Source organism: Hyaena hyaena, unplaced genomic scaffold (genome assembly GCF_003009895.1).
Source record: "Hyaena hyaena isolate Hyena2069 unplaced genomic scaffold, ASM300989v1 scaffold_1469, whole genome shotgun sequence".
Lineage (NCBI taxonomy): Eukaryota > Metazoa > Chordata > Mammalia > Carnivora > Hyaenidae > Hyaena > Hyaena hyaena.
Window position 1 is genome coordinate 91,198 of NW_024082106.1, and position 15,488 is coordinate 106,685.

General features: G+C 47.9%; 1 protein-coding gene across 8 annotated transcripts in view; it reads left to right on the top strand.

Annotated features, from left to right (window-relative positions):
- Positions 1–15,488, top strand: part of TTC39A (tetratricopeptide repeat domain 39A) — a 56,451-nt gene that overhangs the window by 21,877 nt on the left and 19,086 nt on the right. For all 8 annotated transcript variants that reach the window (XR_005526854.1, XM_039223865.1, XM_039223864.1 and 5 more), the window contains exons 3-7: positions 8,178–8,309; positions 9,251–9,327; positions 10,547–10,614; positions 12,502–12,566; positions 14,574–14,673. Coding sequence is in view for 7 of the 8 variants with exons in the window: in XM_039223865.1 (XP_039079796.1) it covers positions 8,178–8,309; positions 9,251–9,327; positions 10,547–10,614; positions 12,502–12,566; positions 14,574–14,673 (442 nt within the window). In the remaining variant the exon portion in view is untranslated. The remainder of the gene's footprint in view (positions 1–8,177; positions 8,310–9,250; positions 9,328–10,546; positions 10,615–12,501; positions 12,567–14,573; positions 14,674–15,488) is intronic.

Genomic DNA, 15,488 nt, shown 5'->3' on the forward strand with positions numbered 1-15,488 from the left:
CTAGTGTTTGCTGCCTTATTTCTAAATAATATGCTTATACTGCTCTTTGTTTATTATTTTTTAAAAAACATTAAGAACTGATACACCATAAATTTATACACCATACATTTTGTTTCTTTTCTTTTTGAAACTTTTTACTTTTAAACATCAATCGGTAGACAAGAATTTAGCTTTCTTATACCCCTGCCCTACCTCCCCTCATCCTTTTTCTCACTATTATATTACAGTGTCTGGCCAAATTTATAATATTTACGTTGTTATAATTAGGTAACTAATGATCATTGCAGAGATGAATCATATATTGTAAGATTTCATTTCATTTTTGAAGTTAATTGTCTTGTCTTTTTTAAGATTTCTTATTTTTAAGTAATCTCTATACCCCACATGGGGCTTGAACTCAACCACGAGATCAAGAGTCACATGCTCCACTGGCTGAGACAGCCAGGTACCCCTGCCTTCTCTTTTCATTGGCCTAATTTGCTATACATTTATGCTGACCTCTTCGTAACCTTTTTCCTAGAAACCTGTCCCCTGGAGGTCATGTCTACTGGCCACCTACAGCCATCTCCTAGAACTTCCTTTACTTCTCTCTTGTTTCTTTGACCTGGCTTTTTCTCTGGTACCCTCCCTCATTTTACCAGAGCATGTCCTCTAGAAACTTCCTAGGAAGGAATTGCATGAATATAATTTCCGCCCCCCTCAGAATTTTGAACACAATGCATCCCTGTTTTCTAGCATCTACAGTAGCCACAGGAACCCTAATTTTTTCTAACTTTGCATGTGATCATTTTTCCTTCCTCAGAAATGTTTAGAATCTTCTCTTTTGTTCTTGCAAATCTGAAATTTCACAATGATGTGCTGAAATGTAGGTATTTGGTATTTTTTAATTTGGAGACTGTGTTTCAGTTCTAGGACATTCTCTAACACGACCCCTCCATGTTCTGTCTCCCTTTCTCCGGCTTGCTTTAAGTCAAACATTGGGCTTCCTGGGCTAGTCCTCTTCTAAGCCTTCTATCTTCTGCTCAATTTTGCATTTCTTTCTCTTTTAGTTTTCTCTTATTTGGGGGGAGACTTCTTCAACCTTATCATTAAGTCCTTCTATTGAGTTAGAAGAGATCCTTCTATTTTCTTTTTTTTCTGAGATCAGAAGATTAATTTCTTCAGACTCATTGTTTTCTGAATGTTCTTTTTTCCCCTAAAACATCGTATTTTGGTTTCTGAGTGCACTTTGTTCTTTATATCTATATTTGGAATATGGGAGTCCTTAGGACAGGGCCTGGCGCTCTAGAGTAAGCACTCTAGTAAGTATTTGTTGTTATTTTTATCAGAGAATATTGTTTCCCTTTTAAATGTTTTATTATTTTCCTGTATAATCTCCACTTTTTCCAGGTTCCCTTTTTCTATGTAGTGGAGGAATCTTCTAGTGGGGGTTTTCCTCAAATGCCTGATGGTCCTTGACTGTCTGGTCATATTTAAGAGCCAGTTCTTGGCCTTGTAATTGGTGGGATTGGCTTTTGGATGTTGGGAAGGTGGGCAAGGAAGGTGGCATGGGGGAGCCTACTGAGGGACAGGTAATAACCAGAAAGGAAGCATGTGGCTCCTTGGCCTGGTAATTGCTGAGACTGGTTTTTGGATGACCTGGCCCCAGATGTCAGCTTCTCCAGAGAAGCTGTTCCTCTGCCTGGTCAGAGTACCCCTGGCTGCCTTCTTTTCAGCTCTAGGTTATGGTTGTCCTCTGCCACATCTGGTTCCCTCAGGTTCCCAGGGAAGGCAAATGTGATGCAGGGGAACTGCTTTCCCTGAGTCCCAAGCCTCACCTGTTCAGTTTCTGTAGACTTGATTGACCCGTTGTTGTCCTGTCTGGAACTCATGGCCAATTTTCTGGGGGTGTTGGGAATTCCAGCATGTGATGATCATGATTCTTATAATGATCCCTCAGCATTAGTCCCCACACCTCATCACCCCGCTCTGAGGAGATCTGGGCTTGAGGTGGGGCAGGGTTGGGTCTGTAACAAGAGTGTGGCCACCGTCTGAGGCAGGCCAAGCTCCGTCCTGCTCCATCTCTGAACATCTAGGTTGCCCTCCCAGTTTTTTTGGAAGACTCCCAGCGCCACTTCCCTTCTGGTCATCACTTGACCCTGAGCGGGCTCCTCCCTGCCACCTTCCTTGCCAGCCTCTCCCCTTAAGTTCCACACCCTCTCCCTACAGCCCACTGCATGTTGAGGGGCTGCCTCATCCTCCTTACACCTCAGTAGGGCATTCATTCCTTCACCTCAGGAGTCCTACCCTCAGGCCCCACAGCTCAAGCCTCGGAGAGGAAATGCTTGCCTCGAAGGAGGCACCGTGGAGAAAACCAGTCTTTCCACGAGGGTATCTTTTAACTTCACACTTAAGGCAGTGAAGCCGCTCTTTATCTTAGCCCTTGTTCCCTTCCAGAAAAGAATCTTTCCTTTCTTTTTCAGTTTAAGAGTGTTTTCCCCAAACAGTAGATGTTATTAACACACTTCTCACCCACACCCACCTTGTGACAACCAAAACATGTTTTGAGAAATTGGCAGATACTAGAGATTGGGAGGGAGGGTTGGGGTGGAAGAACAGGAAAGATATTTCCCCATCTTTATTAAGAACCACTGATGTAGGGGAAATAATTCTTTTTTTTAAATTTATTTATTTATTTTGAGAGAGAGTGAGCAGGGGAGGGGAGGAGACAGAGGGAGAGAATCCCAAGTAGGTTCCCCACTGTCAGTACAGAGCCCAATGTGGGGCTCAAACTCATGAAACATGAGATCATGACCTGAGCCAAAACCAAGAGTTGGACACAACCAACTGAGCCACCCAGGCGACCCTAGGGGAAATAATTCTTGCTAAAAAAAAAAAATAGCCTCTCCATATATAGCCATTGAAGCTTCAAAAAATGTTGGAGTCCAGTTTTTGACTGGACTGTTCCTCACTGTGCATGCAGTGTCTCACTTAATTTTTATTCATACTTTGCCTTCAGAGAGTAATGGGCTCATCAAGCTCCATCCTCACCTCCGCCAGAACCCCAGCCTGGACATTTGTTTTCTGTGTTTGTCACTTCTTTGAGTAGCTTTATTTTACTTTGCTGTTGGTAGAGGAGAGATGAGCGGGTGGCCCCGAGGCTTAGCTGACCTCCACATGGCCAGGGAGTCCCAGGTCCTAACACCCTGCTCTTCTGATGGCTCTTCCAGTGCCCTCCCCAGTTTGACAGCTGGTCTGGGACTAGCAGGTGGGACCCACATGGACATCATGTCCCAGATCTGGGTTTAGCTCAGAGGTAAGGGACTCTTACTCTCAAGGCTCAGGATTTTGTAAGCAAACAAGAACTTTGGATTGTAAACTAAACTTGGGGTGTCTGAGGTTTGGGGAGTTGTCCTACCTATGTACAGGCATACCACATTGAAATTAGGCCAGTTAATAATCCTAAAATGGCCTCTGAGTGTTCAAGTTAGAGGAAGAGTTGCATGTCCTACTTTAAATCAAAAGCTAGAAATGACTAGGCTTAGTGAGGAAGACATGTTGAAAGCCAAAACAGATCAAAAGCTAGGCCTCTTGCACCAAACTGCCAAGTTATGAAAGTAAAGGAAAAGTTCGTGAAGGAAATTAAAAGTGCTCTTTAGGGAATATACAGAATAATAAGAAAGTGAAACAGCCTTATTGCTGATATGGAAAAAGTCTGAGTGGTCTGAATAGAAGATCAGATCAGCCACAATATTCCCATAAGCCAAAACCTAACCCAAAGTAAAGCCCTAACTCTCTTCAGTTCTGCATGTGAAGGCTGAGAGATGTGAGGAAGCTGCAGAAGAAAAGCTGGAAGCTAGCAGAGGTGGGTTTGTGAGATTTAAGGAAAGAAGCCATCTACATGACCTGAAAGTGCAAGGTGAAGCAGCAAGATGTAGAAGCTGCAGCAGGTCATCTGGGAGCTCTAGCTGAGATCATTAATGAAGGTGGCTACACTAAACAGATTTTCAATGTAGATGGAACAGCCTTACAATGGAAGAAGATGCCATCTGGGACTTTCATAGCTAGAGAGGAGATGTCAGCACCTGGCTTCAAAGGACAGGCTGACTCTTGTAAGGGCCTAATGCAGCTGGTGACTTTTAAGTTGAAGCTAGTGCTCCTTTACCATTCTGAAAATCCTAGGGTGCTTAGGAATTATGCTAAATCTAGTCTTCCTATGCTTTTTAAAGAGCAGAGCCTAGATGACAGTATGTCTGTTTCCAACCTAGTTTACTAAATATTTCAACCCCATCATTTACAATGCACCTCATCACGCAAGAGTTCTGATGGGAGGTGTACAATGAAATTAATATTGTTTTCATGCCTGCTAACTCAATATCTATTCTGTGGCCCATGGTTCAAGGAGTCATTTCAACTTTCAGATCTTACCACATAAGAAATCTATTTCATAAGGCTATAGCTGCCATAGGTAGTGATTCCTCTGATTGATCTTGGCAAAGTAAGTTGAAAACCTCTAGGAAGGATTCACCATGCTAGCTGCCATTAAGAATTTTGTGATTCATGGGAGAGGCCAAAATCTCAACATGAGCAGAAGTTTGGAAGTAGTTGATTCCAACCCTTGTGGATGACTTTGAGGGGGTTCAAGACTTGAGTAGAGGAAGTAACTGCAGATGTGGTAGAAAGAGCAAGAGAACTAGAATTAAAAGTGGAGCCCAAAGATGTGACTGAGTTGCTGCAATCTCATGATAAAACGTGAACGGAAGAGGAGTTGCATCTTGTGGATGAGCAAAGATCTTTATTTCTTGAGATGGAATCTATTCTTGGTAAAGACTGTTGAAATTACAACAAAGGATTTAGAATATTACATAAACTTAGTTGATAAAACAGCAGCAGGATTTGAGAAGATTGACTCCAATTTTGAAAGAAGTTTGCTGTGGGTAAAATGCTGTCAAATAGCATCGCATGCTACAGAGAAATTGTGAAATCAAGAGTCCATCAGTGCAGCAAAACTTCATTGTTGTCTTTTTTTTTTTTTTTTTTGATGTTTTATTTTTTTGAGAGAGAGAGAATGTGAGCGGGTGAGGGGCAGAGAGAGGGAGACACAGAATCTGAAGCAGGCTCCAGGCTCTGAGATGTCAGCACAGAGCCCAATGCAGAGATTAAACCCATGAACCATGAGATCATGACCTGAGCTGAAGTCAGACGCTTAACTGACTGAGCCACCCAGGCTCCCTGTGTCTTATTTTAAGAAATTGCCACAGCCAACACATCCTTCTGCAACCACCACCCTCATCAGTCAGAAGCTATGGACATCAGGGCAGGATCCTTCACCAGCAAAAATATTACAGCTCAATGAAATGACAATAATGATTAGCATGTTTTTAGCAGTAAAGTATTTTTTAATTTTTTTTTTTTTTTGAGAGAGTGGGTGGCGTGGGCACCTGGGTGGCTCAGTCGGTTAAGCATCCGACGTTGGCTCAGGTCATGATCTCACGGTTCGTGGGTTTGAGCCCCTTGTCGGGCTCTGTGCTGACGGCTAGCTCAGAGCCTGGAGGCTGCTTCTGATTCTTTGTCTCCCTCTCTCTCTGACCCTCCCCTGCTCACGCTGCCTCTCTCTCTCTCACTCAGAAATAAATAAAACATTAAAAAAAGAGAGAGAGTGAGTAGGGAAGGGGCAGAGAGAGAGAAGGGGAAGAGAAGATCTGAAGCAGGCTTTGTGCTGACAGCAGAGAGCCCGACATGGGGCTCGAACTCATGAACTGTGAGATCATGACTGAGCCACCCATATGCCCCAGCAATAAAGTATTTTTTAATTAAGTTCTATATTTTAGACATAATGCTGTTGCACACTTTTGGACATAATGCTGTTGTAGACCTAACTAAGCTTTTATGTGCACAGGGAAACAAAAAAGTTCATTTGACTTGCTTCATTGCAATAGTCACTCCATTGCAGTGGTCTGGAACTGAACCTGCAGTGTCTCCAATGTGTGCCTGTACCACAGGTCCTGGTCCAGAAAACAGTTGAGGACCTTCCAGTAGTGAGCTGGGGAGGAGCCAGGATTCCTAGCTTCAGGTGCATATTGGGCACTGGGCCTCAGACTAGAAATTCCACTTTGCTTGCCAGCTATCCAGGTGGGGCTGCCCCTCCTTCTGGGCCCAGAACTAGACTGGGTGCTTAGGCCTAAGTCCTGGGCCTCATTGATGTGGAGAGAGGAAGAGAAGGGCAGGAGCTTGAGAACTCAAGAGGCCTGGGGTGGGAGGGGATTATCTGGAGGGGTGGGTCTGGGTACTGCCAGGAAGCCTTTCCTGAGCCAGAGAGTTTCTATCTAGGGCAGTGACCCTTTACCCTGGCAGACATAGAAGTACTCACATTTATTGAGCATCAGTGATGTGGCCCTGGCCTGGGTGTCCTATTTAAGCCACCCAAAGTCCTGGGAGAGAAGGATTATTGTATCCATTTTGTAGAGGAGAAACTTGAGGCTCAGAGAGTTTACAAAATTCACCAGGATCACACAGCTGATAACTGGCAAAGCCAAGATCCCAGCCTGTGTCTCAGGGACTCTGAAGCCTGAGTTCTGTCCCCACTTCAGGTTGTGTCCTCTTTTGCACAAGCCACTGCCTTCAGATTAGGGGGTTCTAGCAAAGACCTGGGATAGCTGCCAGAGTTGGTGAGGGGTGGGCCAGTCTTTGGTTTTCTTTAAAAACCTTTGGCTCCCCAGGACAATATTACCTGGGTGGAAGGGTCACCCGGAAGTTAAAAAGCACTTAATTTACAAAGGGTTTTTAATTTTACAGTTTTATGAATGATAAAGACATGAAAATGGGTGAAATCATGTGATTTTACAATAGAAAGTCATCTCCCCTAAAGTTCCCAGCATAAGCCTGGCACTGAGGAGTTTGGTAAATAATTGATGAGGAGGTGTGTAGGGAAGGGAGTGAAAACCGCTGTAGCCCCTTCTGTGTGACAACCAAGAGTGATCCCCAGCCATTCCCACAGGGACCTGGGCAAGCTGCCATTATTGTCCCCATTTGCAGAAGTATAAATCAAAGCTGAGACACTTTGTAACTTCCCCAAGTGCAGAGGGGGACTGGCATTTTTCTCATCCCTCCCTGCCTGCTTTTCTTTCCATGTGTTAGACTAAAAGCCCCCACCAGATGCTTTTCCATTGAGAGGTCTGGCCTGTGAAGAAGCAAGATGGCAGGAGGAATCCTGAGGCTGCTCACGAGGTCCTGTGGTGCTGGTGCTGGGGACAGAGATGAGTTCCGTACAAGCTCTGTCCTTGAGCCCACTCTCCAGTCTGAGGAGAGAGCTAAACCTCTGCTGATATAAATTCAGTATGACCTGTGCCTCGGTATAGACACATGGTCCCCGAAGAGGGAGCCTTGGATGCCCAGTGGCCTTGGAGGCAGTTGAGGGCCTTGACAGATGAGTCAGGGAGGGAAGGGGTAGGGAAAAGGCATGTTAAGCTGAGGGAACATCCTGGGCAAAGGTAGAGAGGAGGGGGAGAGGGAATTTCCTGAGAGTATGTGTGGCTCATTGTGATGAGGGGCGCTGTCTTGAATGTGACCAGATCATGGGGCAGAAGCAGAAGTGACAAGAGGGCTGGGCTGGAGAGGTGGGCAGAACCTGTGTTGTGTGGAGCCTTGGGCCCAGGCATTACGTCATGGGACATGAAAACCATGGGAGACCTTAACCAGAAAGCAGCATGGCCAGATGACGGGGTGGGGAGAGGCAAGAGGGAGTGAGGCCGGTGAGGCCCAGGGAACAAGGATACGGCAAGCCCAGGGGGCAGGGTGGGGAAGGGTAGCTTGAGGATAGAAGGGACTCGGGCTCTGCTCTGGGAGGTGTGGCGGAAGGTGAGTGGCAGTCCCTGGGCACTGGGGGTACAGTCTCAGGCCAACCTGTTGCTAAAGTCCTCACAACATTTCTTGGCTGCTGCCATTCCTGCAGAATGGATGAGAAACTGAGGCTCAGAGTTGGAAAGTCACTTGGTGTCACTCAGCAGGAAGGAAAGGAGCTGCGATCTGAGGCCTTTTGAGCAGCAATGGAAGAGTCAGACCTTGGGAGAGTCTCTTCCCCTCTCTGGATCTCTGTTTCCCTGCCATGCTGGGTGGGGAGTTTATGGTGGTGGTCTGCACAGGCCAGCTACCTCTGGAGTTCTGGGGGTTGGTGCTCTCATGTCCCTTCTCTCCGGCAGAACCAAGGAGAGCATGTACCACTCGCTGACATATGCAACCATCCTGGAGATGCAGGCCATGATGACTTTTGACCCTCAGGACATCCTGCTTGCTGGCAACATGATGAAGGAGGCGCAGACGCTGTGTCAGAGGTCCGGGCCAAGGGGGGAGGGGGGGGCAGGAATGAGGGGTCATGAGGTCCATCCTTCTGTCACCTTGGCCTATCCCAGTGCCTAAATGCCACTAGTAATGCTGCTCCTTTTGGCTAAGAGGATGAGTCCCCAAGTACTAAGAGCTGTCCCTGTCAGCTCTGCCTCAGGAGTCTTGTGGTCTGAGCCAATCTCTAAGCAGCTTCCAGGGGTCAGGCCTGATTTTAAGGAGATAAATTCTGGCTCTGTCATGTAATAACTGATCTTGGGCAAGTCTCTCTCTGGACTCAACTTTTTCATATGTAAAATAGGTATGAAGGTAGGGCTGTTGTGGGGATCGAATGAAAACATGGCCACAGGGCCTGGTGCATATTTGGTATCCAGTACACATAAACTGCTTGAGTGAATGAAGAAGGGAATGGACCTTCAGTGTTCGTGCACAGCTGGAATCGTCTTTCACTGGGCACACACACATGCTTGACCTGGGCCAGGCCCTGTGCTGGGTGGGCACTGGCCACCTCTGACCCCTGAACTGCCTGGTCAAGGAGAAGGCGCAGATAGTGACACTCCAGCAGGAAGCAGGGAAGCTCCAGGGGCTGAGGGGTTCTTGCCAGAGGAGCAGGAAAGGTTTTCTGGAGGAGGTGATGCTGGAGCTGGTTCCTTAAGGGTGACTGGAAACTGGCCGGGGCAGAGAAAGGAGGGGAGGGGGCTCCATGTAGTGGTAACAACAGAAGCAAGGGCGTGAGAAAGCCTGGACTTGGGAGAGTTGCCAGTTGGGTGGGTGGGTGGGTGGGTGGGTGTGTGTGTGTGTGTGTGTGTGTGTGTGTGTGTGTGTGTGTGTGTGTGTGTGGAGTCCCATGGGAAGGGCGGGAGATGCGTCTGAGCCCACCTGGGCCCCTGGCTCACTCTCAGTGAATGACCTGAGGCCGCTTTTTCCTCTTCAGGCACCGGAAGAAGTCCTCTGTAACAGATTCCTTTAGCAACCTGGTGCACCGCCCCACTATGGACCAATTCACAGAAGGTGTGGCATCTGAATGTCCTCTCAACCCAGCTGGCCCCAGGCAGCCCTGTCCCAGGCCCAGGGATGGGTGGGGAAAAGGGCAGTTAATCTCCCAGTTTAACAGAGAGGACTGGGCCCTTTTGAGAAGTTGTTCTCAGGTGAGCAGGGAAGGCTCACTTACCTGATGGCATTACATGCTGAGGACCTGGAAGCCGAGGAATGAAAATGCGATCACAAGGTTCATTAGCTTTGCTTCTCGGGCCAGGGTGGGCCTAGAATTATGTGCAGGTTAGGTTTACTGGCCTGATTATCATAGTGATCGCACGTATCCTAGAGGGAAATAAGGTTTTGGAGGCTGGCACACTGGGATGAGACAGCTGAAGGCAGTGTAAGAGATGGTCTAGGCTGCCAGAGACTACGTGCTGGGACCCCACGTGGCAGTCCTGGAGGTAGCAGCAGGCAGCTGGAGCAATGCGGGGCTCTTCAGCGCAAGAGTAAATGGCCCTCTCCATCCTTAAGAGCCTTTAAGTTTCTAACACAAGACAGTGAATCTGACAACGCCGCTCCTCCTCCTCGCCTTCCGTAGCTCTCTGATGCCCACAGGGCCAAATTGGCTCTCCTCCAGCTTGTATTCAAGGCCCTTTTCAGTCAGCTCTGCCCCTCATCTTTACCTGTCCCCTAAGTCTCCCTACCTCACCCCATTTCGATCTTCTGTGGGTTGGCTGTCCCCAAACATCAGAGTTTTTTGGTTCTCCCAGGCCTCTGCCTAGAAAGCTCTTCTTGCCTCACCTTTCTATTCCTTTTCAATTCAAATGACCTTTCTTCTGGAAGTCTCCTCTGACTCCCTGGGCTGTGTGAGTTCTCCTTCCCATATGTTCCCATACTCCTACAGCCTGTGGGCTTCCCTGGATCAGGATCTTCTTTGTTTATCCATTCAACCCAGCACGTTCTCCTTGCCTGGCACTGTGCTGTGTGGAGAACCAGAGAACAGGCCTAGGGCCCTGTGTTGACATTCTGGATGGCAGGATAGGGGACGAGGTGGAAGGCAGGTGTGGGGAGTGAGCCAGTTCTGGACAGTGGTGAGTGCTGTGAAGGATCCAGACCACCTCCCCCCCAGGGGGGAGGGGGAGAGTGCTGACTCAGACTCACTGTGCTTTTTGGGAGGTGGAGTGGGGAGGATTTGGCCTGTGCCGCCGGTCAAGAGTCCCAGGAAGCCTCAGGGCTGGTTTTCTCCCCACAGAGGAAATCCATGCTGAAGTCTGCTATGCAGAGTGCCTGCTGCAGAGAGCAGCTCTGACCTTCCTGCAGGTAGGAACCCTCTCCTAGTACAAGCAGCCTGGGGATTTCAGAAGATCAGTCACCAACTTCAAGCCAGAGGGTCTATAAGCAGCCACAGTCTGCCTCCTTATGGTTCAGGAGAAGACTGAGGCTCAGTCACCCCAACACTCCCAGCCCTAGCCAGGTTCAGTGGCAGAGGTGATGGGGTTTCCCCTCCACACACAGCACACATGTTTCCATCCACTACTAGGATATGCTTCCACCTCATGACTGCTGTTTTCCTGCTGAGGTTCACATGGGGGTGACTGGCATTAGCACAAAGCCTGCTTTGTACTCAATTCTAATTCAACAAACAAGTTTGAATGAACCAAACCTGATTCTGTGACATACCAGGCTGTGTGTGTACATTACAGGTATGTAGTTTTTACATACCTTACACACATTGCATGTTTGTTTTTACATAAATGTACATATATTATTAAATCTTCACCTCACAGGCTTGTAAAAGGGAGGACTAGAGGGGAGGAGCCACCTTTCACAGAGACATGATTAGCAAATGGCAGAGCTGGGATTTGAACACAGGTCTGGTCAACTTGGAGCCAGTGCTCCTCACCACACAGTCGTTATTATGAGAACCATCACCTCATGATTTCACCATAAAACCTGGGTTATAGCATATAATCATCATGCATAGATATGTGTGTTGGGGTAGACAGACACATGAGAATTTTATTGGGGTACTATTTATTTTTGTTAGCTGTTCTACCTTTTTGTACCTCACATAATTAGAATTAGATAATTCTAATTCTTCATTAGGACCACTGTTAATAATTGCGTTGTGTGTAGCCTTTTTATTCTATTATTACACATAATAAACACCCAAGAGCTCCCCTCCCCAACCAGAGAATAGAACACTCTTGGCTAGTCTCCTCCCTGCCCTGTCCCCTGCTTCCCTTTGTGGGGAAACCACCAGCTACAGTTTTGTTTTTTATCCTCCAACGTATTTTTAAAAAAATAGTTTTCTCAGATTTCTATTTCATGTCTGAGCAGCATACCTTCAAGCTTCTTAAGGCCTCAAGCTGTGTGAGACTTGCTTTCTTTACCCAATCTTATGTGGTTGTATAATATTCCCTTCTTTTTAAAAATTTTTTAAATGTTTCATTTCTGAGAGAGAGAGACAGCATGAGCAGGGGAGGGTCAGAGAGAGAGAGACACACAGAATCCGAAACAGGCTCTAGGCTCTGAGCTGGCTGTCAGCATAGAGCCTTACGTGGGGCTCAAACCCACAAACCGTGAGATCATGACCTGAGCCGAAGTCGGATGCTTAACCAACTGAGCCACCCAGGTGCCCTTATAATATTCCCTTCTATGGGTATAACTGTTTATCCAGTCTCCTGCTGAAGGGCATTGGGGTTGTTTTTTGTTCTCGGATGCTTTCCTGGATGCTGTGAAGAGTAGGGCAGTGAACGTTCTTGAAGGTAACTCCCACAGCCCATGTCTGTTTGTTTCTCTTGGGCACATCCCCAGGAGTGGAACTAAAATGGGCTGTAGGTATCGGTGCTTTAAATTACAAATGTGACAAGGAGCTGCTTGTTGTGGAAAACACAAACAGTCCAAAACCGAGCATCATTTTTGTTCTCCCACAGCTCCTCTACCCAGAGGAGGCACTGGTAACCACCAGGAGTGCCTTCTCCAGACCCTGGACATTTTGGAGGTCTTGTTTGGCAAACAAATCCTCATCCCAAGACCCAGGGGTTAGGGAGGTCTGGATTGGCTAACCCCTAACCCTATTCCCCCCAGAACTCCTCATAGAGCTGGGCCCAAGGTCAGGCAAGCCAGGCCCAGAGCCTTGTATGATCCCTCTCAAGCCTGTGGCTACCCACCCGGGCTTGCTATTAATTTCTCTCCCTCCTGCAGGACGAGAACATGGTGAGCTTCATCAAGGGCGGCATCAAAGTTCGAAACAGCTACCAAACCTATAAGTAAGTGGGTCTGGTCTAGGGGACCCTGGGTCCACAGTATCTACTACCCTGTGCCCCTCAGGCTGCTTTGTGGGAGACAGCACTGGCTAGAGGCTGGACGCCTAGAATGCCACATGACCTCAGGCAGATCTCTGCACCATTTGGACCTCAGTTTTCCAGAATATTCGCATGGTTTCTTGGGTATATCTGTTCAATTGGTTCCTCTGAGTCTACACCTGATCCTGGGGAAAATAAAGACAGGTTCTGCACAAACAGCTTGGTGAGGTAGAGGGTCGGAGATAGACACAGGGCCAGTAGTTTTGAGAACAGCCCCAGAGCCCCTCTGTTTCTGCTAAGGCCCAATCCAAATGCCACTTTCCCCATGAAGCCTTCCTTGGACTCCTCTAGTACACAGGGATGGTGTCCACACACACTCACAGCCTCTCCAAGCTGGGAGCTCCCTGAGGGCCAGATCATTTCCATGCCATATCAGCACCTGGGCAAGCACAGGCTTTGTCTAGGGATGAAAGAATAAGACTCAGTCCAGACATTTCTATTCAACATGACACCACAATTCTTACCTCCAATTCTAAAATTTTTGAAAAAGCTTCAAAATCCCAGTTTCTTCCCCCCAAGTTTTGCATCAAAACTCACTTTCCATTAAAAGTTGAATTGACTTGAGACTGTTGATCATCTTTATTTTCCCCATCTAATGTGACTGTTTCCCTGGAGAGAGACTGTGAGTGTGATTTCAGGGTACCGTTGGTATATAACACCATGTAGTATATGGGCACTGCATGGCCTTGAGGGTCTGCTGGAATTGTGCTCTGCCCCCTCCAGTCTCTTCACCAGCTGCCAAAGTGATGTTTCCAAAGTACGAACCTTGTCAGGTCACCCTCTTACCAATTCCTGACACTCCTCTTGCTCTTAGAATAAAGTCCCTGGTCATCGCTGAGTCATTCCTGGGAGCTCCTAGCCCTCCTAGCAACAGCTTCCACCCCACTCTGCCTCAAACATTTTTGCCTTCCCTCAGTTCTTCAGACATGCCAAGCTCATTCCTACTCAGGGCTTTTGGACATGCTATCTCTCTGCTAGGAACACTCTTTCTGTGCCCAGCTAACCCTCCCCATTCCTAGGGTTTCAGCTGAAGTGTCAGCTTCTCAGAGAAACCTTCCCTGAACCCCAAACTGGGTCAGACCCCAAGAGTCTTCTCCTTTGGAACCCCCCTCCACCCTCACAGTGACTTGATGGGGGGGTGGATCTTTTCCCTAGAGTGGGAGAATTGTGAGGACAGCCACTTGGTGGCTTTGCTTCTAGCTATTGTCCAGTGCCTGGCACAGGGAGGCCTCAGTCAGTGCTTGCCCATTGAAAGCCTTCAAGATTCTCATGGCATAGTAAGGAGGTAGGCACATCTTTAAAGTTTCTGTCCTGCCCAAGGTGAGATGGGATATGGACTCTGTGCAACTGATGACGAGGAAAAAGAGGGTTGGATTTCAACCAAGAGACCCCAGGTAGACTTCCTGAAGGAGTGGGTGTTATAGTTAGCCCAGTGGCTCTTCACTGGGACATTTGGCAATATTCAGAGACATTTTGGTTGTGACAACCTGGGGGGAGGTTGCATCTGGCATCTAGTGGGTGGAGGCTAAGGATGTTGCCAAACATCCTACACTATACAGACGAACCCCTCCTTACCTAAAGAATTTATCCAGCCTAAAACGTCAGTAATGCCAAAGTTGAGAAACTGTTCTAGACAGAATGTGGAGCACATGCAATGCCTAGGTGCTGGACGAGCAGGTGTGCTGGGGCTGATAAAGCTGACATTCAGGGGCAAGGACTATATTAATAGGCAGATGGGGTTAGAAATTCCTCGAATATCAGCTCTCTGGATTGCCAGAACTGTTATCAGTCTACCATCAGGGAGTTCTGAAATCAGCTGGGAGTGGGGGTGGGGGGCAGCCTTAGTCCCAGCTGGAATGGGACCTAGCCTCTGCTGTGTGGCTGAAAAAGGTCTTTGCATATCTCCCACAGGGAGCTGGACAGCCTTGTGCAGTCCTCACAGTACTGTAAGGGAGAGAACCACAGGCACTTTGAAGGAGGGGTGAAGCTTGGCGTGGGAGCCTTCAACCTGGTGAGTGGGAATGGCCCTGCACATGGTTTTTGCTGGCTTACTGTGCCGAGCCCTGAGCTGACCCTGGGACCTGGTGATAAAACAGAGACATTGCCAATGTCATGGGGAGCTCAGAGCTGGGGTGGGGGGTGGGGTGGGGATGCTCCAGAGTCTCTCTGTGCATTTCTTCCCAAGTCAGTTGAAAGCTTCAAATGCACCATGGTGGTAGTATTTATAGGACCAGAAAAAGACAAAACCCAATAAATCAGGGCCCGGAGAGCTGATGGTTAAACACTGACCAGTAGTAAGGAGGGAGACAGGCCTGGAAGCAGTGGGCAACCCACAGTAACAGAGCCCAGACCCCCTACCTGGAAGAGCTATGGAAGGTTTCAGGGAGTGGGGAGTATTTGAGCTGGATCTTGAAGGATCTATAGGTGGGGAAGGGCATCCTAGGCAGAAGGAACAGTGAGAGAGGCTCTGAGCCTACTCCTGGGAGGAGGAGCTCCTCATTGAGGAGGTCCAGAGACCTGTCCAGAAGTGCATGTGGCAGGGGATGTTTCTCTCCCCTGTAGGCAAAGCCTGTACCAAAAGTAGGCCTTAGGGTGGGGATGTCCCTGCCTGACTCTGGGTTCCAGTTTCCTTGTCTGTAAAATGAGAACAGTAATCCTGGCCCAAGTGCTGAGAAGTACAAATGGCAGAGTTCACTGGATACTTTAGCAAGTTACAGCTGGACTGTTCTGGGTTTAAGAACTAGCTCCTCTTCTGATGAGATGTGGGGCCTTAGACATGTCCTGTCCCTTATCCATGCCTCTGTTTTTGCATCCGTCAAAAGGGAC